The 23147-nt window shown below is 42.9% G+C and overlaps 1 protein-coding gene across 1 annotated transcript in view; it reads left to right on the top strand.

The window, feature by feature from the left end:
- Nucleotides 1–3870: 3870 nt before the first annotated feature.
- Nucleotides 3871–23147, top strand: part of SLC7A8 (solute carrier family 7 member 8) — a 49722-nt gene continuing 30445 nt past the window's right edge. The window contains 3 exon segments of the mRNA NM_001287169.1: nucleotides 3871–4796; nucleotides 20130–20334; nucleotides 21246–21397. Coding sequence (NP_001274098.1) covers nucleotides 4646–4796; nucleotides 20130–20334; nucleotides 21246–21397 — 508 coding nt within the window. The 5' untranslated portion in view covers nucleotides 3871–4645.

The raw sequence follows: 23147 nt of genomic DNA, 5'->3' as shown, positions 1-23147 counted from the left end.
TTGACAGCAATGAACCAAACAAATCTGTCATTTCAGGGAACTTATTTTCCATATCCTAAAAGACATGAGTCTTCATCTTTGGTAAACAATTCCTGAGTGAAAACCAATTAGGAACTGGAAGTTTCCACATTTAGGTACTCAGAATTTGAGTCACTTAAATGTTTAGAAAGAATACCAAGGTCCTGAGACAGATTTGGCCCAGCAAAGGAATTAAGGACATGGGGCTGCCACAGGGAATGTACCTTTATTTCTTTCCCACTAGTGCTGGACTAGCTCCCTGGAATCCAGCCAAGTGCAGCAGACAGAAGAGTAATCTGCTGGAATTTTTGTCTCTAGTGTCAGTGCAAGGATTCATCATTATCTCCAGAAGAGCATGAATTAATTGATTATCATAACAGAACAGAATCTGCTCCATCCAGATTCTCAGGACTGCATAAACCCTAGAAGATACAACTTCCTTTGAACTTAAGAATATGTCCAAAATGCAAACGGAGCATACACTAAAAAGGGCTTAATAACTAACTACATCTCTTCCTTTCATCTTCCTTTCTTTCTGACCTATTCTGGCTTTTCCTCTTTTATTTCTTTCCCCTTTGCTCACTTATTTTCCTCTGCTTTCCATTTTGGATAAAATAAAGGGTCCTAGAACCACCAGCTCAGGAAACCACTGTTTGACCATAGGCAGTGGTCACTTAAATTTTAGGAAGAAAGCTGGCTTTAACTGGAACCAGGGTTTCCTCTGACTCTGGGCATGTAGGTGCAAAGCAGAAGAACAGAGAGTAGGAGCATGGACCATGAGTTTCCTCCAGGAAGAGATTTGGGTCCTCTCTTTGCAATCCCAGACTTCATAGCTCTGTTAGAAAGAACAAGAAGAAAGTGTTTGTCTATAGGGTCCAGAAGGAAACAAAAAGAAAGAAAAACAGAAAGAATGGTGTAATGACCTTTGTGTTCTACTCCTCACATTAACAGATACTTCTTAGCTATTGTTTCAAAAAGGGAACATGGGAACATGACTGTTTTTGTTCACTATACAGAAGTAGCATGTTCCTCTGCCGTATCTTTCTTTGTGCAGTAGGTGTCAGCCTCATACAGCCTTTCTCTTGTTAAGTTCATATTCATAAAAAAAAAAAAAATGACCCTCTTACCCACCCTTTCCTGGCTAAAAGAATCACTTTCTTCCACGTTAAGTGTGCAAATCAACAATAAACAGTCACCCAGATACTAGAAACAGAGCTGTACTAAAGCAGTTGGGAAATGGCCAAACTGGGGACTGTGTGAAAGGGTTGACAAATATTGGAGGGGAGGGCAGATTAAGTCCCGTGGGCCTCACGGAACAGATGTTAAGTTTTGGTATCAAGGTGGCTCTCTAAAAGGCACAGTTATGACACCAACTCAGATGTGGACATGACCCTGATCAAAGGCTTTCTGTTTCCCTCAGGTGAAAAAGTTGAGGTATCAGCAATTAGCTATAGTGTCCTTGGGAAAATCTCTCTGTGTAAACTATTGACATCCCACTTGCCCAGAAATAGATTGTCTTGTCTTTGGCCTCAGGTAACATGCTTCTTTGAGGCTCAACTTCTTAATCTTCATAATAAGAAAAAGTAACTACCCTGTCTACCCAAAGTATTTTATAAAGAAGAAAAAAACCTGAGCTATTGTGCATAAAACAGTTTGTAGACTCTAAAACACTATTTAAATGTGGAAAGCAGGACAAAAGATATATAGGGAAATGTTGAATAGAGTTATAAGTATAAAATAATTCAGTGCTCAAAATCTCAATAAGAAACTTCAGTTAATCATTTCTATAGATTTTTTTCCAGCATATTACACTGAGACTTTTTTACTCTCTGTGTTCAATGTTAGTCATGTGGAATTTTGACACACCTAGGGTTTATTTCACAAAAAAGATTCCAACCTGAAGAGAGCCATGTAATATGAATAAATAGTCCTGTTGAAAGAGGGAAGAGTCCTTAGTACTAAGTATTTTAGTGATATGCTTAGTATCACTTCACCCCAAGAATGTATTTGATCCCATAATTTCTTCAATCATAAATTCAGCTGGCTAAAGCTTACCATTCTGTGGTTGATTTGCACATTCATGTTTTATCTCATATTAAATCTGTATCATTTAAATTGGAAATATAAATGTTATGGAAAGAACTCCTATTTGAGAAGGAAAAAGATTATTTGTTTTGTACCTGAATGTGGAAATTTGAGCGGAAGTCTTCAAATCATATTGTTTAAAAATGAATCCATCAAATTTTTCCTCAATGCTTTGTCCTTCAGGAAAGGCCAGAGGCAATTCAAAATTGCCATGACTCCTCCCCTCCCATGGAGTTCTGTGCTATATATTTCCTTACTTGTCTGTTCTTTTTATTAAAAATCCTATTTATTTATTTATTTATTTTGCTGAGGCTTTCAATTTGCTGTATCTTGAAGAAGAGATTGAACTCCCAACCTTTGAAACTTCTTAATACTTGCTGAGTGTTAAGGGGCAAAGTGGAAATACTGTGGATTGGACTTTATCTTATTTGGAAAGTCTTTGCTACAATAGCTCAACCATCCCTACTTTAAGCAATTAAGTATTTATTTTCCTTAAAAGCTGAAGTCTTTTGGAAGATTATCCAAAAAGTGAGGCCAAATTTCTGTACTTACTGGTCAGTGTGGGGACCTTTATTTTTTCAGACTCACTTTAAATTTTTTTTTTTTTTAATTCATGATAGACATAGAGAGAGAGAGAGAGAGAGAGAGAGAGAGGCAGAGACACAGGTAGAGGGAGAAGCAGGCTCCATGCCAGAACTCAATCCCGGGACTCGATCCCGACACTCCAGGATAGCTCCCTGGGCCAAAGGCAGGCGCTAAACCGCTGAGCCACCCAGGGATCCCCTCAGACTCACTTTAAAATCAAATGCTTTTGCGTAATTTATTTAATATAGATTCAAAGTAATTTTATTTTGGGTTTATAGAGTGGTCTGCTCTATTGCTTCTTGCTGCTTTTTCAAAGTACTTTACAATTATAATAGATATCATTGCTCTCACCATAAGGCAGCAGTTCCTGGGTGAAATTCTTCAGGGACGCCAAGACACAATATCAATATGGTAATAAGTTGGCCATCTCTTAACACCAGCAATCTGCTTTATGATCAGAAAGGTGCTGAAAGCTCCCCACTTCTTCCCCAGGCTGTCTCTCAAGTAATCTATCAATGCAAAATAAGTTGGAAGCTGTGAAAGTTTCCATTCTACCAGATTTTGTGTCATTCTTTCCTGGGTCCAGGGTGGGAGTCATTTTTGTCCTGTTTTAGCTAACCTAAGTAAGAGCTGTGAACAGCAAGTCTACCACCTCTTCCTGGGGATTGTTTCACCTATGCTCTTCACAGCTCACAATTATACTAAATGAACCTCTTCTCCATTATTCTTAATTCTTTCCATTCCCCACCCCACCCCCAAGCATTTCCTACTTTCAGAAACTTGAAGACAAGGTCCTTATAACCTTCTCTCCTGTATCCTCAAATGATCCGGACATAAATATTTTAGCACAGTCGCCAGTGTATTTCTGATGGCATTTAAGTGTCTGCACAACCAGTCTCTTATTTATAAAGCTCACAAATGCTGTGTGACCTGTAACGCTATACCAGCTAATGAACTCTCCCAGAACAGTTGACATGGAAAGATTTTACTTCCACTTCTCACAAGGAGAAAAATGGAGCATGAGAGACGATTACAAAGCAGAATATTTTAATCCATCTTCTCGGTGATCTTTGGGGGCTGTGTGCTAATATTTAAATTGAAGAGGAGGGAGGAGACGGACAGAGGATGGAGAGACCGTGGAGGTGGGGGCGGAGCTAGCTCGGCACATAAAACCCCATGCTAAAAGGGAAGCACAATCGTGTGTGCCAGTCACTCTCCCATAACCTAGAGAGATGGGGCAGTCTGTGCCGTGAGGTCGGAGCTCAGAGGAAAGAAAACAAGAACAGGAAAACAAACAAGACATAAGAGGACATCTGGAAAAAGCAGAAGACAGAAGACAGGGAGGGGAAAACAAACCCACAGCAGGTGGAAACAAGATCTAGAGCAAACCGGTCTGGTCCACAGTTGTTTTTCTGGAAGAGAAGAAAGTACCGGAGGATTGCCTTTTTTTTTTTTTTTTTCCCCTTCAGTTCATGAAAACTCTTATCTTCATCGTAAAAGAAAGGTCTAAGGGGAGGTAAAGACAATCTTTGTTTCCTTAGAGGCAGAGCTGAGTGAAACCCAGACTATATCTTTGAAGCGTCTAAAATAAGCCATTGCCTGGTACACATTGCAGAGCCATCCTGGTCTCTGAAGATCTACATCCCCTTCAGGAAAATTCCAGCCGGAGTAGCTGGTACAGTTCTATTTTTATATTCAAATATCTGTGTCTCTTTTCGCCCCCTTTTACCAACCCTTCCGTTGTTCGTCAGCACAAGTGACAAGAAAGTGTCAATACGGAATAGGAATATTTTTGGTTTTCTCTTTTATCTGCCTGAGTCTTTTTCAAGAGGGTGGGAGTGGTCCTTATTTCAGAAAAGGACATTTCAATTTGAAAGACAGTCTCTTAAAATATATTTGCACCCACAAGTATTTAGAAAGGGAGATACCTTTTGGAGGTGAAAACCCTGTGAGAAAGATGGAAAAAGGAGCCAGGCACCGAAACAACGCTGAAAAGAACCACCCAGGTGGGAGCGAGTTGGAGGCCAGCCAGGAGACTGGTTCCACAGGGGGCGGAGTAGCCCTGAAGAAAGAGATTGGATTGGTCAGTGCTTGTGGTATCATTGTAGGTGAGTCCAATTCCTTTTTCTACCCACCACTCTTTCCCTTCTCTGGTGGTCCTCTTGTGGAATCTTAGCCCTTCAAAAGTGCTATTTTTGCTTCCTACTTCCTTAGAAAAGGATTGTCCTTCACCTGTGCTGCAACCCATCCTCCCCCAAATTTGAGGGGTCTAGGAATCTGTGTATGTCATCCATCTCTTCCTCCAAACTAGGCTGAGCAGTTCTGTACAGTGTTCATAGAATGGAGCAATAGGGCTCACACACCTGGCTGATGGTCAACAAGCCTGGGAGCTTGTTGAAAATACAGGTCTCCTGGCTCCACACTTGAAAGTTCTGATTCCATTGACTTACAGTGGGGCTAGGGAACCGGAATTTCCAGCAAGCTTTCATGTAGCCATCTCTTTAGCAGACTGCGAACGGGCTTTTGAGACCTACTTAGATATTCTGTTGTTTTACATCCTGAGAAACTGTGGGCCTAAGGGATGTGTAATAATGAAAATAGCTACAAGAGCAGTGATAACGCCTTACCCTTCTGTAGCTTTTTCATCTTATCCAGCACTCCCACTCTGTAGATGTGACAGGGCTGTTGTTCCCATTTCACAGAAGAGGAAATAAACCATAGGAAAAGGAGAGATTAGATGGATTATGCCTCTTCATAAATGTAGAGTTTGCAATTTCTTTGGTTCCCTAGAGAATCCACTGATCTCTTAACATTCATAGAAGACCTTATGAGGCTCTCAAAGGGAAATAGGAGTAACTAGAAGGACTAGAATGTGGAGTCAAGGGGAAACTGATGGATAAAACGTGTCCCAGCTAGAAGACTTTGAAGCTGGGGGGGCCTGAGTTTCCCTAAGAGTGCCAGTGCAAGCCACTCCAATCCCCTAACCACAGTCTGCTAGGCAGAGGATCCCAAATATGGTTCCATCTCTAAACAATACATCTTCCTCTTTCCAGAGAGGCCCTGGAGATGGATGAGCAATAGCTCATTACTGTCCTTAATTCAGAGGGTGAGCGTTTCTTTTGCTGTTTTTGATAGAGGGCTTTACCCTCTGCCCAGCGAAAGGGGCATGGGTAGGTCAGGCCAGGTATGTTTGTGTCATCTCTCCAAAGTTCCTTTTGAAGGCTTATTGTGTCCTGTTGCCCACGAATCAGTGTCTCCGGATGAGCCCATATCATATGCAGCAGCACAGAGGCATTTTGTCACCTGAGCAATAGTGACACTGGAGAACACCCTTGAAATCAAATAAAATCAGTACAGTATTCAGATAATCCTCTTCACCTCTACACCCAGACTTCAGTGATCATGTTATATCTGCTCTGTTTTCAAAATGGAATCCCATTTTATCTAATTCTCTGAGTCTGGGAAATTTTCCAGGTATCTACAGTTATAAGAAAGGTAATGTTACTTTTAAAATTACAGTCATGATCTGAATCTCTTATTACCTTTTCTTTGCTTCTCCTTTATCTCAATTGCTCTAAAAAATGAAATCAGCAAAGTATTCGATATGTACAGCACATGCCAATTTAAGGTCTATAAATAGCCCAGAGCCTGTTACCTCTTTCACCAGTTTGACTGATAGGATTAAGCATTTTCCTCCCTTTGGGAAGGTTCTGATTCATACCTAGATGTGCACACCCACATGCACACAAGCACAATTAAACCTTCTTCCTGCCTCAGCCTTGCTCACCCACTTCTGTATATGCTCAGGTATTCAAGGTAGAGGATATTTTCATATATACCAAGGTTGTTCTTGTCTCTTTCTTCAATAGCTTAATAAATATTGAAGAAATACAATCTCAGTTGGGTGAATGTTACTACTGATTTGTTTACAACCTTACAGATTGTGCTTCAGTGTGAGAATAGTCCCAATATTCCCATTGATGTTACAATGACAAGAATAATAACTCTGTGGTGAAGAGAGATCCCAAATAGGTGATTTCAGAGAAAGCAGGATGTTTTTCCAAACCATGAGAATCTTTGCAGTGTTAATAGGCACTATTCTACCTCCATTTAAGCTAGAGTGAGACACAGAGTTCCCCTTTAGGACGATATGGGGGCAAAATCCTTTCTGCTTCTCCTCCTGCACAGTTGTTGAGTTGCAGATGTACTGAGCAGCTGCTTTGTTCTCTTCTAGTGGAGATTCTGAGTAGATGATAATGATTCAAGTCTTTTCAAGACCAACTGCAAAAATAGAAATGGCATTTTCCATGCAGAATTCAGTGATCTTCCAACACTGTGGAAGAGAGAAAATTAGAAGGCAAAAAGAGAAAGGAAATTTCCTAAGTAGGTCAGGTGATACTATGGGAAAGTAGCATTTGCCTCAAATCTATCTATCTCATACCCAATTGACTTAGGGGAATAAGTTAAACTATGTGTTTCATACAAGCTCATAAAACTTCATTGACAATCATCGATTATCTAAATTAGTAATAACGGAATGGCAGGTGTTAGGGAATATAGAATGAACTAATAGAAACTCATGCCCCAGAGTTACCTATAATCTGATTGGGGAGATGAGATTCATATACATTAAACAAAGAACATTAAAAATTAAAATGATATGTTTGAGTTGTGTAGGAGCTGAATGAGGGCAAAGTTAGGTGAACGGTAGGAAGTGTAAGAAGAGAGTTATCACCCAGCACTAGATTAAGAAATATATTGAAGGATATGGGGAAAGATGGAATGGAGAAGATGATTCTAGGAGATTTCATAGGTAAAAGAATAACAACTAAACAGTTAATCCCTTGAGAAAAAAAATATCTTCTACATCTTTGAATCTTTGGTGCTTATCCTGACATGGAACAATCACTCAAATGATTATTGTACTTAATTGGCTCTTGGACAAAAATTTGAATATGGTAGTAATAAGAAGTGTTTACCTGAAGGACTATTGGGAACTTGACTTGAAGAATCAGCCTGGACAAGTAGGTTGAGCTGTTTTTTTGTTTTGTTTTGTTTTGTTTTTGTTTTTAAGTAAGATTTACACTCAAGTGGGGCTTGAACTCACAATCCTGAGATCAAAAGTTGCATGCTCCACTGACTAAGCTAGCCAAGAATTCCAGGCCATTTTAATTTTTTAACATCATCTTTGCCCTAATCTAACCAGATTATTGCTCTCTGTGTACTTGGCTAAGGGAATCTGTTGGCAGCAAATGAACTCAGATTTCCCCATGAATGTGCAGTCCCTCCAAAATCCAAAGAGAGTGTGATGGAATGGCAAAATTTATCTATCAATGATACCCAAGCTACTATTAACAGCTATCATTATTCTTTTAAGATTTTATTTTTTAAGCTATCTTTCACTTAATGTGGGGTTCAAACCTACAACCTTGAGATCAAGAGTTACACACTTGGGACTCCTGGGTGGCTCAGTGGTTGAGCATCTGCCTTTGGCTCAGGGCATGATCCCAGGATCTGGGACCGAGTCCCATATCAGGCTCCCTGCATGGAGCTTGCTTCTCCCTCTGCCTGTGTCTCTGCTTCTCTGTGTGTGGTGTCTCATGAATAAATAAATAAAATCTTTAGGGATCCCTGGGTGGCGCAGTGGTTTAGCGCCTGCCTTTGGCCCAGGGCGCGATCCTGGAGACCCGGGATCGAATCCCACATCGGGCTCCTGGTGCATGGAGCCTGCTTCTCCCTCTGCCTATGTCTCTGCCTTTCTCTCTCACTGTGTGCCTATCATAAATAAATAAAAATTAAAAAAATAAAGTTGTTAATAAAATCTTTAAAAAAATAAAAAAGAGTTACATGCTCCGCTGACTGAGCCAACCAGGTGCCCCAACGTTATTAAGCACTTATTATTATAGGCCAGAAACTTGTACAATTACCCAACATCAGTATCCTATTTACCCCTCACAATACCCTTCTTGGAAGGCACTTCTTATCCCTTTCTCCAAATAAGAAAATAGAGGTTCAGAGGGATAAGCAACTTGTTGACGTTTGCCCACCTAAAAAGTTATTGAAGGCGAGATTCAAACCTGGAGCTTGTCTGAGTCCTGAACTGAGCTTTTTCTATGTTTATGTCCTAAAAGGATGCTTTCATTTAGACCCTGGGCAGAGGTCCTTATTTGTTTTTTACAGATGAAGCAGTTAGTGGTGTGTTCATAGCAAAGGAGTGTCCCAGTGTAAAGGGGAGCTAAGCAATCAGCTGGAGATAGAATGTAACATTCCTGGTACAATTGCAGTAAGGCTTGGGGCAGGGGCAGCCTGAGGTGGTGTTGGCTCAGCTGCTATAGGGTCTGACCAGGACAGACTATGCTCCTATTAACTCTCTCACATGCCCACCTTTCTTCTTAGGACCAGAGTTCTCCCCAGCCATGGTCGAGGTACCCACAGAGTTTCTGGCTATTTAGATCACTTTATACCAATAACATATTTAGGTACATACCCAGAATCTAGGTCTGATGGCACCAGGCCAGCTGCAGAGCCTAAAGAAAAAATATTCATATTATGTCAGACCATTTTGTTTTTAGCACAATGTATGTTATGAATGGACATGGTATACTTGCTGCAGAGCAATACTGAATGCAGGTCTAGCTGTTAGACCACTCTTTCCCACTAACAGGATCTAAAAAAAAAAAAAAAAAGCCAGCCTAGCTGGCTCAGTGAGTGGAGCAAGTGACTCTTGATCTCAGGGTTCTGGGTATAGTGGGTAAGCCCCACTGGATATAGAGATTCCTTAAAAATAAAATCTTCAAAACAATAAGATAAATACAATAAAATAGTATTTATTGAGCTCTAAATGCCAGTTCCTGTGCTATGAACTTTTTATGTATATTACCTTATTTAATCCTGACCACAATCCCATGGAAGTAGATATCATAATTATCTCTATTTTTATACATGGGGAACTGAGTCACAGAGCTGGTAGGTAATTTGCCCATGGTTACACAACTGATAACTGAGATGGTCTAACTCCAGAGCCAAAGCTCTTAGCCATTCCTAATTTCTAATCGGCAACTGAGACAGAAAGGAATAAAGCCAGTGTGTTTTGTGTGGTGGGGGATTAGACCAGGGAGGACCATACCCCTGCTATCAGAGTCAGGAAAGACCTTGAATGTCTGATATTGAAGGGTTGGGGGGAAAACTTTTTTTAAAAAAGAGTATTTGTCAACAAAGAAGTGGGTATCTGTGAGCATACTACAATGGCATTGGGCTGATTTGGAAATTTTTCAAGTTCAAAAGATTTTCAAACCCATGTGTTTTCCACCACTTCAGAAGATTTTACATTTTAGTCTCTAGTATGATGTATTAGCTTTCTTTTTCTTTTTTTTTTTTTTTTTTTGTATTAGCTTTCTAATCCCCAAAATGTCTACTGGGTATTAACCAGAGGGATGGAGTGTGGCAATTGCTTCTTGAGTTTGTACTTCAACTTTTTTCAAAAACATGGAGGGATTAGGATTTGGTTCATTCAAGATAAAAACATGTTTAAAACTCATTGTTCTCAGAGAAAACTCTGAGACAGAAGCCAAGTAGGAGGCTTGTCAAAACAAACACATCTTGGTGAACAGAGAAAGGCTATACCCAGCAGTGCAATCTTAATAATAAGTAGCTACCATTTCCTGAGCACTGCTATGCACTGGTAGTAGTACCTGATCAGTGCTTTATAAATATTCTCTTCTAATTTCATGCAATTAGTACCATTATAGAAAGGAAAGGTTTGAATGAACAAGAGGTCAATGATAGAGCCAGGATTCCCCTTAGGTCATTGAACTCTGAAGCCACTGGGCTTAACCAAAGTGCTCCACAGCATGTAGCTCCAGGCAGCTGGGGACAGGGATCCTGTTGCATGCTTCCTGCCTCCAGGAACCATGGAGCTCAAGGAGCAATCTGGTTGAGCCAGCTACTAGCAGAGCTATAATATGTTCTCCCCAAGAGCAGAGTTATGCAGATAGAGTGACTAGCAGACTCTTGGGGTTGGAGGAAGGAAATATAACCCAGCAGGTAAAAACTGTGTCGAAGAAACGGAACCAAATAGCTCATCTTATTTAGAAAAACAACAACAACAACAATTACCCTGTACCTGGATCAAATGACCTTCTTGGAGAGAAGCATATATATAGCATATATATATGGCAGCATATATATAGCTTTTCTGAATTAAACCAGCTTATTAAAGTGGCGTGGAGGTATGGGGCATACAGATTGGGGCTTCTCAAATTGCCTGGCTACTAAGGTTTTCCTTCCTCTGAGGGTTAATCCAGATCATAGCTACCTCATAAAGAAATGCCTCAGGCATTCGTTGGTCTTATTTTGTTGTTTATGTTTGGGGTGATGCAGAGGTGTCAAAAAAGCCCGCATGAGCAAATAATCCAATAATATATTCTGAACCACCAAAAACAGCAACCATTCAGAAGCCCAGGGAGTAGGAACTGTTCCCTTCCAATTTTTAACTCCTGGCTGAGCATAGCATGCAGAACAAGAAAGACTATGCCTTGCTCCCTCCTAGAACATGCCTACAGAGGAACATTCCCACCCCCAGTCCCTTCTCTCTGGAAATCTGGAAATGGCAAACTGCAGGCTATTCCCTGGGACAGAGATGGGAGCTGCTGATCCAGGATCTGAGACTAGTCCATATTTTAACATTCAACAAACACTTACTCAGCACCTTATATGCTAGGCCCCATGCTGAGCACTGGGTGAATTTTATTTCTAAGAAACAAAAAGTGTCCCCCAGGCCTATTTTAAGCTATTTTATTTATAGAATGAATGAAGTTTGAGCTGAAAAGCTTTATCGATTACATCTCATCCTTCCTCCTTTGTCACAGTCACAAGTATTCCCATTGGTTTGCTACCTACTTTAAATAACCTCAGCATGAGCAGCGACGTCACTTCTGGGGAGAGGGTTTCAAAGTATGCTGGAAGATGTTCCAGGCAATCTCACACAGTGCTTCATCCTGTGAAGGTGGATTACCCAGAGAGAGTAGTGGTACACTTGCAGCAGAATTATCAATGTACTTTTCTCATCTGTATATAGATTTTAAATATATCTATGAAATGCATAAATGCTTTAGCTGTTTCTTTAGAGTACAGTTCTGCATAGAGTATTTAGTAAGTGCCTGATACAGGCAGATCAAGTTGCCTTAGGGATAAAGCAGCTTTTGTTAACAGACCCTGAAGCTAGAGTAAAAGGCATAGGAGTTTTTCCATGATTTGTATCACTGTGTCATTGAAAGGGAGGAAACATCAATGATGTAGCGGAAGAGGAGGGTCTTTGGAGGTAGTCTTAGGTATGCAAACTGCTTGTCTATTTATAAGCTTTGTAACCTGCAACAAGTTAATAATCACTTTACGGGATCCCTGGGTGGCGCAGCGGTTTAGTGCCTGCCTTTGGCTCAGGGCGCGATCCTGGAGACCCAGGATCGAATCCCACGTTGGGCTCCCGGTGCATGGAGCCTGCTTCTCCCTCTGCCTGTGTCTCTGCCTCTCTCTCTCTCTCACTGTGTGCCTATCATAAAAAAAAAAAAAAAAAAGAAAAAGAAAGAAAAATCATCACTTTACTTCCCTGTAAGTGGAAATTTTTTGTGCAGTATTAAAATAAAGCTGGTATCACCTGGTATATATTCAATAAATATTAGTTTCCTTCTCTCCTTGAATTCCTCCTCCTCCACCACCCTCACTTCCCTCCCACCTCCAATTCCATGACATACACTCACTAATTCTGGTTCAGAATTAGATTGGGAGACACCCGGGTGGCTCATTTGGTAGAGCGTCTGCCTTTGGCTCGGGTCATGATCCCAGGGTCCTAAGACAGAGCCCCACATTGGGCTCCCTGCTCAGTGTGGATCCTGTTTCTCCCTCTCCCTCTGACCTTTCCTCTGCTTGCACTCTTTCTCTCTTCTGTCAAATAAATTTAAAGAAAAGAAAAGAAAAGAAAAGAAAAGAAAAGAAAAGAAAAGAAAAGAAAAGAAAAGAAAAGAAAAGAAAAGAAAAGAAAAGAAAAGAAATTTAGATTGGACCGGTTGGGCCGATGAGAAGAACTGGCCAATTCAATACAAACCTGCCCTGCTTATGAGCCAGCCAGCGCTTTCCCCTTCCTCTCTGCTGATTTGAGTTTTCTTACTCATCAGCATCCATCTTATACTTCCCCTCTTCCAGGAAGCTTGTTGTGAGTGGCCCATGCCAGTGACCTTTCCATTCTTGATATCTTGTCATATAGGACAGTTGTTGTCAGCTCCGTGTCCACTTACATGTCCTCACTTCACACAATTCCTTGAGGGCAGGGACTGAGTCTTAATCATTTTCACATCCCCAAGTATTCAGCCTGGCACGTGGCAAGTGCTTAGAAAGTTTTGTTGAATAAGAGCAGCCAGTTAAAAACACATAATCCACTGGAGACGTTTGACAATGTGAATATACTTAATGCCACTGAACTGTATTCTTAAAAATGGTTAAGATGATAAATTTAATGTTATATGTTTTTCACCATAATAAAAAAAATTAGCTTAAAAATGAGTTCTCGGGGTATCTGGGTGGTGCAGTTGGATAAGCGTCCAACTCTTGATTTTGGCTTAGGTCATGATCTCAGGGTCATGGCATCAAGCCATGCATCACATCAGGCTCAGCGGGAAGTCTGCTTGGGATTCTCTCCCTCTTCCTCTCCCTCTGCCTCTCCCTCCACTAGTGTTCTCTCTCTCTAAAATAAATAAATCTTTTAAAAAATGAGTTATTCTCATGAACAGTAAATTTTTGTGCTTGGCTTAAAAAAAATCCAAGTTCCAATCTAAAAGGGATTTTAGGATTAACCAGATGATGACATGAGGCTTGAGGTTGGAACAGTGTTTCTCAATGTCAGTGCTGTTACAGTATAGGCCAGATAACTTCGTTATCGTGGGGGGCTGTCACATGTTTTGGAGGATGTTTAGCATCAGCCCTGGCCTCTACCCACTAGATGCCAGTAGTACCCCCTTCTCCAGTTTTAACAATCAAGAATGTCTCCAGTCATTGCCAACTGTCCCCTGGGCCTGGGGAAAATGGTACAAAATTGCTCCTGCTTGAGAACCACTGAGACAGACAAAACCTGTCTCTGTTGGTGCCTGGTTCCCCAACAAGACAGGGAAATGCTGGAAGCCAGATGTGAATCCTTACTGGGCATATGTGAGGACTCAGCACTCACAACCCCTCAGGCCAGGATGCCTGCCTTTCCGGGGCTGGTGGGTGGTGGTTGGCTCCATCTATTTCACTGAAAGACCATGTGTGAACAAGTGCTTCCCAATTACCTTTTAAAACAAGCATGTACAGAGTGGGAGCTCAATAAATACTTTTTAAGATGCAATTACCTGCTGGCCGCCCACCTGCAGCATCTAAAAATTATACCTAGACAAGCAGACAAATGACTCAGAATGTTTCATGGTCCTGGCTCTGCAGTGCTGTATTGGAGCCAAGCCTCCAAAGCAAGCCAGTTGGATTCTTTTAGAGATGGACTTTATCTAACCTTACTGCTGTAAATCCTAGCAACTCCTTATATTTGCTAGCATTTCACAGATTAGAAAGTGCTCCCACATGTAATGTGACCTTCCTTGATCCCCACAACAACCCTGTGAGGTCATAGGGGCAGGAACAATTATTCCATTCAGCAGGTGAAGAAAAGGACTGTCAGAAAAATTCAGGTTACACGGCCTGTGAGTGGCAAAGCAAGGAATCAGTGGCTCCCCTAACTCGGAGCCTAGTGCCCTTTTCACTTTTTAGTAAGGAATCCAAAACAACAGAGTCCTGCAGTGCCTTCCACGTCTCTATTCTGCTGGAGATGGCAACTCCACAGGGCTTGTGTCAGAGTCTTAACCTGCTGTCACCCTGATGTAGTTTAAAATTTTATTTTATTTATTTTTTAAAATATTTTTTATGTACTAAAAAGTAAAAGTCCTTGTCCAACCATCCTTGTGGGGCATCTGTCTGTCTGTCTCTCTCTCACACAGGTCACTTCAAGTTAATGGGGAAGAAAGAAACAGGGGGCCCAAGTCTGAGGTTATAAATAATAGAAAATAAAAGATCTTCCATCTCCAGCGGGGGATAGATGAGAGGATGGGAGGGCAAGATGGGGTGGGGACCGGCAGGGGCAGAGCAGGAACCCCCCCACCCCCGCTGGACCCTGGCCCTGCCCACTTGAGGCCCCTCCCCTTCAAGGTGCTTGGCAGGAATTCCCCAGCTCCCCCAGGGGAAAGGGGGGGTTGGGGGCTGCTTGGGGGTCCTGCACGGTCCTGATGGGAAAGTATATACAGGGTAAGAAGCATAGCGAGCTTCCTACCATGAGGATCAAAGCCCCCAACATACCAGACCTGCTTCCATGCTTCCCCCGGTCCTGAAAATCCTGAGATCTTCTCGGCCACTTCAAGGAAGAAGCATAAAGTTCACCTTGGCTTTCTCTAAACATCATCCCTAGGAAGAAGCTCTGACTAGAGTCCAAGACTAGCATGAGTTATTAAAGAAGAACAAAATTCTTTGTATCTGAGGGCCCGTTGGGCATTAGAAGTCTGTAAATCTATGCCCTAGGAAATTCTTTGATGCCTACAGCATTCTAGTGTGGACAGGCCTGGATGTGAGTAAGGCCTTAATAGGAGTCACATTAGTATTGGCCCACATGTAGGGAAGTCAGTGGTTATTCATGGCAAATGGATTTTCTTAATTCCAACATTTTTCTAGTGAAGACTTGCCCACTGTAACAACTTGGCCCCTTTTTAATGGAGTGGTTTGCTTGGCTCTTCTTTGGCAGAAGAAGCCAAGCCAGGCCTCATTGTCCAGGCATCTTAGGACCCTTTCTTACCAAAGAAGATCTGTATGATAAGATGATTATTTTTCTAATTGGGATGGATGAAAAGCAGGATTCAGACCTTGGCTACCAGATGGATGGACATCTCATTTTTGAATAGTTTTATAAACAAGGAGTCTAAGAGGAAAACAGTCTAGAGAAACAACTCCACAGTAATCAGCTTTCTTCCAACCTCTCATCAAGAAAGGTTCATAGTCAAGATAGACAAGTCCTTTCACACTTCTCCTTTTTTCAAAGCCATTCCAGAAAAACCTCATTTGGACAGGGACCAAGTGTAAAAGTCCTGCAATTAAAACCTCTGTTGTGCAATTTCTAGAGGAGAGGCCATGTGGAGGAGTGGAGGAAACCCAGGCTGGAAGTCCAAGGACTTGGCCCCTAGTCCAGGCCTTGCTGCCTATGCAATATGTGACTGGTCAAGTCTCCTCACCTCTCTAAAACTCAGTCTTAGCAAAGGTAAATAGAAATGAAAGTACCCACCCTGTGCACATAAGAAAGTAGTTCTGAGAATCAAATAAAGTAACAGATGTGACCACTTTGTAAATCACCATTGAAGGTGGTGCAGTAGAAGGAAAGAATCAGATCTGTGTTCTAGTTCCTTAATAAGCATCTTCTCTTAATAAGCATTCCTTAATAAGCATCATCTTAGTAAAACTGACTATTCCCTGGGAAAAGCTTGAGGCTACAACAGAAAATACAGGCTCTAATCCAGTTTCTACTAACTTACTCTGTAGTTTAGGTAAATAACTACCTCTCTTGGTCTCAGTTTGTTCATCCATAAAATAGGGATAGTAATATCTCCCTCATTTTTTTCCCATTTGGAAAACAGGAATAGTAATTGCCCTACTTTCTTACCCTATATATTGGAGATGGTAAGGGCACCTGGGCAGCTTAGTCAGTTAAGTGTGTGATTTTGGCTCAGGTGATCTCAAGGTCCTGGGATCGAGCCCTGAATTGGGCTCCTTGCTCCCTGGGGAGTCTGCTTGTCCCACTGCTCCCCCCCCCACTCCCTCCTCCCTGCTCATACTCTTTCTCTGTCTCTGTCTCTGTCTCTGTCTCTCTCTCTCTCTCTCTCTCAAATAAATAAAATCTTGGGGAAGAAATGGAGATGGTAATATTAGCCAGATCACTCTCTCCAGCAGTGAAATAAATGGGGTGCTTTATTTATTTGCCTACAATACATCCTTGACATACTTCACATGATTTGGAGTTTCCAAAGAAGCACATATATTGCTCTGTGGAGGAAAGTTCTAGATGGATGTCTGACATCATTCATTTAGTAAACATTTATGGAGTGTCTACTGTGTGACACTTTACAGGTGAAGGGAAGCAACAGAGCCCCCGCTGTCACGAAGCCTATAGTCAAGTGGAAGACAGAAATATTAATCAAATAATCACACTAAGATTGAAAATAGTAGGCATTACTTTTGAGTAAATGTAATGTGAATGTTCTTTCAGTTGTGTGTGACATTCCTCCCCCTGCAGAAGCTCCAGAGGTTGTGAAGGTGGAGGAAATGTTATCTGATTCTGGTTTTCTAGGTAGTGGCTTCCTAGAATCAGAGAGAAACATTCCTCTCCTTCCTGTTCTCTAGCACTCTGTTTTGGCTAGCATAATTCTTTTTTTTTTTTTCTTTTAGCTTTTAGCTTTGTAATTTTATTTTGGTCAAAATTAAGATTGCAGGGCGAGGGGTAGAATCCAGTTTTTATAAAATGAAGACTCTTGCCCCAGTGCCAACCTGAGGTTACAACCCTCACCATCACTCCAGCAGCTCCATGGAAGGACATGTTTATAGAAGAATAAGGGGAGGCAGTAAGTGATTGGACCCTGCAAATGGCTGTCAGTGTTGCACATCCGGTTTTCCAGTGGCTGCCTCCACCTGGAATGAGGAAAGCAGCACACACTCTGAAAATGCCAGAACAAAAGCTGGAGAACAAAAGTGCTTACTGATCCCCACTGTGCTCTTTGTTTTCCAAGAATCCTTAGTGGGACATTGACACTTCATTCATGAGAAGACAGGATCTCTTAATAACATTCACCCCTACTTCCTCCCTGTGACAGCCCTTCCTGGCTCTGAGAAACACCTAGCTGTTCCCTCACCACCTTCCTTTTCAGGACCTTGCAGACCAAAGACAAACCTTGTTTTTCTCCTATTGATTGTTTTTCTAATCTCTTGAACTAGTTTTATAACTCTAGGTGTGTTACTGTCTTCACAGCTGGCTTTTAAATGCACTACAAATTACTCTTCTGATAAATTCCTGCTAGACAAGGAGTTTACGGACACCTTTCAGCACTGTCAGCAATCTAGTCTCCAGTTCTCAGCTTCCGGCACTTAGTGTTTTCCAGGGGACAGCTGCACGTTTCATTTGGCAGGTTAAAGGTCACTTGCCAGGGTAATTGTGTGCTGAGTCCTGGCATACTCCCACAAGGCCTCCTAGTCTCCACTAGCCCAACCTCCATGCAAAGGACATATGCAGACTGGTAGAGGAGGGGGTTGCTTAAAGATGTCCTCTTGCTCCGATCATAGGACTTTAAATAAATGTACGAAAAAAAGGAAAAGCCTTTAAGAACTGGTGGGGCCCAGAATCTCATTTTTCTATCTCTTTTTGCCTGGTATATAGATCACACAGTTGAACATGAAGGATTGTTTCTTCTTTTAGCTTCATCTCTATGATGAAGATTTGTTGTTTTGTTGGGATAGACTATCCGCCTAGGAAGAAGGCAAGTTTGAGACAAAGGTGCTTCCTTTCCAGCTCCATCCAGCCTCAGATCTTGTATGTATGGTTGCTGCTCTTCCACCTGCCTAGGCCCCCTCCCTCTCCCATTCACAATCTCATCCTACATTTTTTCAGTGTGAAAAGCATATTCTGTATCCCAGAGAAATAAAATGTATTGCTTTTAGGATGTGAAAATTCTCTTCTTGTCCCCTTTGACCAAAATAACCAGATGCATGGCCTGGGATGCATTTCAAATCAAAAACTGAATTTTGATTTAGAAGTGAAAGTTTCAGGACTGGACTGAGGTTGAGTTATGGTTAAGATCTGAAGGTCTGGACAGCCCAGGTGGCTCAGCGGTTTAGCGCCGCCTTCAGCCCAGGGTGTGATCCTGGAAATCCGGGATCGAGTCCCATGTCAGGCTCCCTGAATGGAGCTTGCTTTGCTTATCCCTCTGCCTCTCCCTCTCTCTCTCTTTCCCTCTCTCTCTCTCTCTCTCTCTCTCTCTGTGTTATGAATAAATAAGTAAAATCTTAAAAAAAAAAAAAGATCTGAAAGTTCTTTTTGAAAACTTTTCATTTTTGAAAGTTGAGCATAAAATCCTATACTCTGCATCGTGTTCAGCCCAGACCTGGTTCCAGACCCTTTAAGAGAGTCAGTAGAAATTTGAGATGTCCTCAGAACACTGTTAAACCAAGCTGGCCTGATAATACTCCAGTTCTGCACTTCTACCGGGATCCACTTAGTCTCTGCCTCTTCCCTCAGACCTTTAGTAGTGCAGCTGGATGGGGCTCAAGGAGAGAGCTTTCAGAGCACCTGTGCAGTGAACCTTGACGACCACCTTGAATCATAAGAAGTAGAGGAAAGCTTGGGAAGGAGTATGTCAGGAGCTGCCCCTACCCTCTTTCTCCTCCCCTGCCCAACACACTTCCAGTAGCCAAACTGCAGTCCTTGCTGCCAGCTTCACCTCTCAGGAGAAAGCCAGTCTCTTGCACACAGAAGGAGAAATAGATTAGTGGAGAGCGCGCTGGATTAAGCATCAGGAGACCAAATTTTGGATCCAATTTTATCCATCAGTAGCCATGGAATTTGGAAAAGGCACTTAACCCCTCTGTGTCTTAGCTTCTTTGTAAAATAGAGAGAGAAATACATGTTCTTCCTCCTCTTCCTGTACTTCATAAGGTTGTTGTGAGGGTCACATGGACAGTGGAGGGGGATGACCTTTAAAGGGTATAACACTGAACCTTTGCACTTCTACAAACCACTTTGTAGGACTAGGACTGTTTTTATAGGGTTATTTCATTTTCCTCACCAAGAGGGGGCTGACATGTCTCGGGTGAAAGCCAACCTCCAGGAGTGCTGTCGACACTCATAGGTCTTAAAAAATCCCAGTCATGGGATATGACCACAATCTGTCCAAAACATATTGTCTTTAGGCTCATTTTTGAAGCTTTCTACCCTGCGGAGTATCTCTGAGAATAGCCTGCTTTTCCAGTCCTGCCATTTCCAGTTAGTCTTATGACCTTTGTTACCTCGGGTGGACCATGGTACAACCCTGTAAGAGGGTTTTGAGGTTCAATACCCAAGCCACCACTTACTACCATGTGGACTTGGGCAATGCACTTGGTATCACTAAGACTTAGTTTTCTCCTCTGTAAAATGGGAGAAATGATATCTGACTCTGTAAAGGTGTCCTGAGGACTAAAGGAGACATGTAAATTATTACTAGACACACCTGCCTAAAGGGATTTACACATTCCAAAGACATTTTAGAATCAAACCAGAGATGAGACGACTCCCGCAAATGCCAGTACTGCCAATTGTGCTGACTTCCTGTCTCCCTTGGCAACCTTGATACTTCATGCAGGGAACATCATTGGCTCTGGAATCTTCGTCTCGCCGAAAGGTGTGCTGGAGAATGCTGGCTCTGTAGGCCTCGCCCTCATTGTCTGGATTGTGACTGGTCTCATCACAGCTGTGGGAGCCCTGTGCTATGCTGAACTTGGGGTCACCATCCCCAAATCTGGAGGTGACTACTCCTACGTCAAGGACATCTTTGGAGGACTGGCTGGGTAAGAGGATCTGTAGAGGCCTGGGTGGTCTAGAAACCGAGACCAGTGGTTTCCAGTATGCCAAGGAGAGCTACAGAATAGGATTCCTCTTTTGCCTCCCTGTCATGGTTGCTAGTGTAGCTCTGTGTCCCCTTGATTCTCCTGAGGGTGATGGAAGAACCAGGTTGTAGTCTTGACCTCTCTGTTGATCTCAGTGGGCAAGATTCAATGGGTGACAGCAAACAGAACTTTATGACAACTCTGACCATAAATTTTCAGGGAAAGCACCTCACAAAACAAAGCCCTCTTCTCTTGACAAATTAGAGTGGCCACCTGAGAAACAGGGTACCCTCGTCTCACATGACCAAAGATGATACCTCCCTGCAGAGCCAGGCCCTGATCTTGAATTTCCTCAGCCTCTGCAGCCCTGCTACTGGGGAGCTGAACTCTCAGCAAGGCGCCAAGGATGTGGAGGGCACTTACCCCTCACCACCCCACTCTCGGCGGCACCTGGCAGTTGCTTAAGCAGCCACACCCTAAGCATGTTCTGGCTATCAGAATTCTGGGGTTTCCAATTTTATTTTCCACTGCTGGATGTGAGGGCCCAGAGAATAGAGAAAAGATGGTCAAAGGAGAGAGGAGAGAGAAGGAATGCCAAGACGCGTGTTCATACTAGTAAACACTTAGCTCCTCATCATCACACCACTTTGTCATTGCAGACAGCCAGCTGTCTTGTTGAGCAAGGGCTGGGCTTCTCAGCATTCCAGAAAACAAAAAAGAAACATACCCCTTTCGCCCACCCACCTCTCCTAACGCTGCCCAGTGACATGCCCAGGCTTCCCCCAATGACTTGTGAATCCTTGCAGTGCAGTTGGTGGGGGTAAGGGTCTCTGCAGCTGTCTTGAGTCAAGTTCTGTCCTGTTCCCTTTCAGGTTCCTGAGGCTATGGATTGCGGTGCTGGTGATCTACCCCACCAACCAGGCTGTTATCGCTCTCACCTTCTCCAACTATGTGCTGCAGCCGCTCTTCCCCACCTGCTTCCCCCCCGAGTCTGGCCTTCGACTCCTGGCTGCCATCTGCTTATGTAAGTGCCATCTGGGCCTTGTTCTCAGGATGGACTTCTTTGGCCACATGTCTCCAATTCTCCTTCCTCTCCCTCTTTCTTTCCTTCCCTCCTTTATTTTTTCCCCATTACTTTTCCTACATGGGTGCTTTGGATGAATTGATTCTGCATGTAATCAGATGGTGTTGCAAAAAAGAAGAAACGTGGGTAGCAGCTCAGAGGCACAGTAATTTTCACCAGTAAGGCTCTTTACATCATACACAGCACTTTCATCTATATTATCTGATCTGAGCCTCATGACAAATCCATGAGGTAAGCAGGGCCAGTATTATCACTTTCCTAGAGCAGATAAGGAAAGGAGCCAGGCAAGTGACATACCCAAGGTGGCATGCCCTGAGTGGAGCCCAGGTCTCCTGATCCCTTCACTATGTACACCGTACACTGTTCTGGAGGCTCCCTGCTGCACACAGGGAGATTTTTCTGACTTCATCCACCTCTACGTCAACCTGCCAGCTCACACATCTTAAAACTCTATGGGAGGAGAGTGTAAAGTCGGGAGTTGGGAGAAAATAAATGCATTGTTCGTGGTCCCCGCCCCCTTGATACATTTGCTGCCTAACTGGGGAGAAAAGCCATATAGATAGGTTCTGTGGTGAGGATTCAATTGCAATAAAAATTCAGAGAAGGGAGAAAGATGTCTGTGAGCTGGGATAGGTTAGAGATTTGTTGTAGAGAAGGTCTGCAACCCATATTTTTAGGAATTCTCAGGAATCTCAATGGATTGGGGTATTTTTATATCTTTTAACCAAAAACTAATTTTTTAAAGATTTAATTTATTTGAGAAAGAGAGAGCATGAATGTGAGCAGAAGGAGGGGCAGAGAGAGTGGGAGACAAGCAGACTTCCTGCTGAGTGGGGAGACCAAACAGGGCTGGATCCCAGGACCCTGAGATCATGACCTGAGCCAAAATCAAGAGTCAGACACTTAACCAACTGAGCCACCCAGGTGCTCCCCACAAAACTAATTTCTAAAGTAAATATTTAGATTTTTTTCAAAGGGTCCATTTTTGGAGTTAACATGATCCCTGCCTTACCATACCTTTCAACACACATACACTTAGCTGAGATCAGTGACCATCCAGGTCACAGCCTTTCCTAGGTCTTGACATTTTCCTTCTGTCATGCTGGTGGGAAAGGGAGGGAGGGGTCATCCCAAAGCCTCTCACAGGGCAGTCAGCTGGATCCAATGAGTAGTCTCCTTGGCAAGTGTGCCCTCTTTGGCAGTGGTATTCAGCTCTGGGATAGCCCCCTACCATCCAGGCAAGTGGTACTATGGGGTCAAGAGACTTGTTTGGGCTGTATTCCTTGTGCTTAGGCCTGCTTATGGCCCTTAAGGCAAAGGAATGGGGGCTCCAGAACCAGGTTGCCTGAGGCTGTATCCCGGCACAGCTCTCTAATTGTGCCAAGTGCTTGGCCAAATTCTGTATCCCACCCTACTGTGAGATGGGGGTTGTAACCCTGCCTGCACAGGAGGTCATGGTTGCAAGGGTTGCATGAGATAACACATGTTCTTAGCACAGGGTCACATAGTCACTGAGGGTGGTCACTGAGTGTAGTCACTCAGTCCTTGCTTGCTAGCTGGATCCAGATGTGGGAGGGAGTGGTGGCAGGGAGGAGCGTGGGAATGCAGGAAGAGTCTCTGTTCCTGCCATCAGTCAGGTTAGGGAGGGTGGAAAGGAGCACCCCATAAGTGCTGGCCACTGCTATTTCAG

The sequence above is a fragment of the Canis lupus genome, chromosome 8 (assembly GCF_011100685.1).
Source record: "Canis lupus familiaris isolate Mischka breed German Shepherd chromosome 8, alternate assembly UU_Cfam_GSD_1.0, whole genome shotgun sequence".
In the NCBI taxonomy this organism is placed as follows: Eukaryota; Metazoa; Chordata; class Mammalia; order Carnivora; family Canidae; genus Canis; species Canis lupus.
Note: the sequence above shows the minus strand (reverse complement) of the source record. Positions and strands in the feature narration are given on the sequence as shown.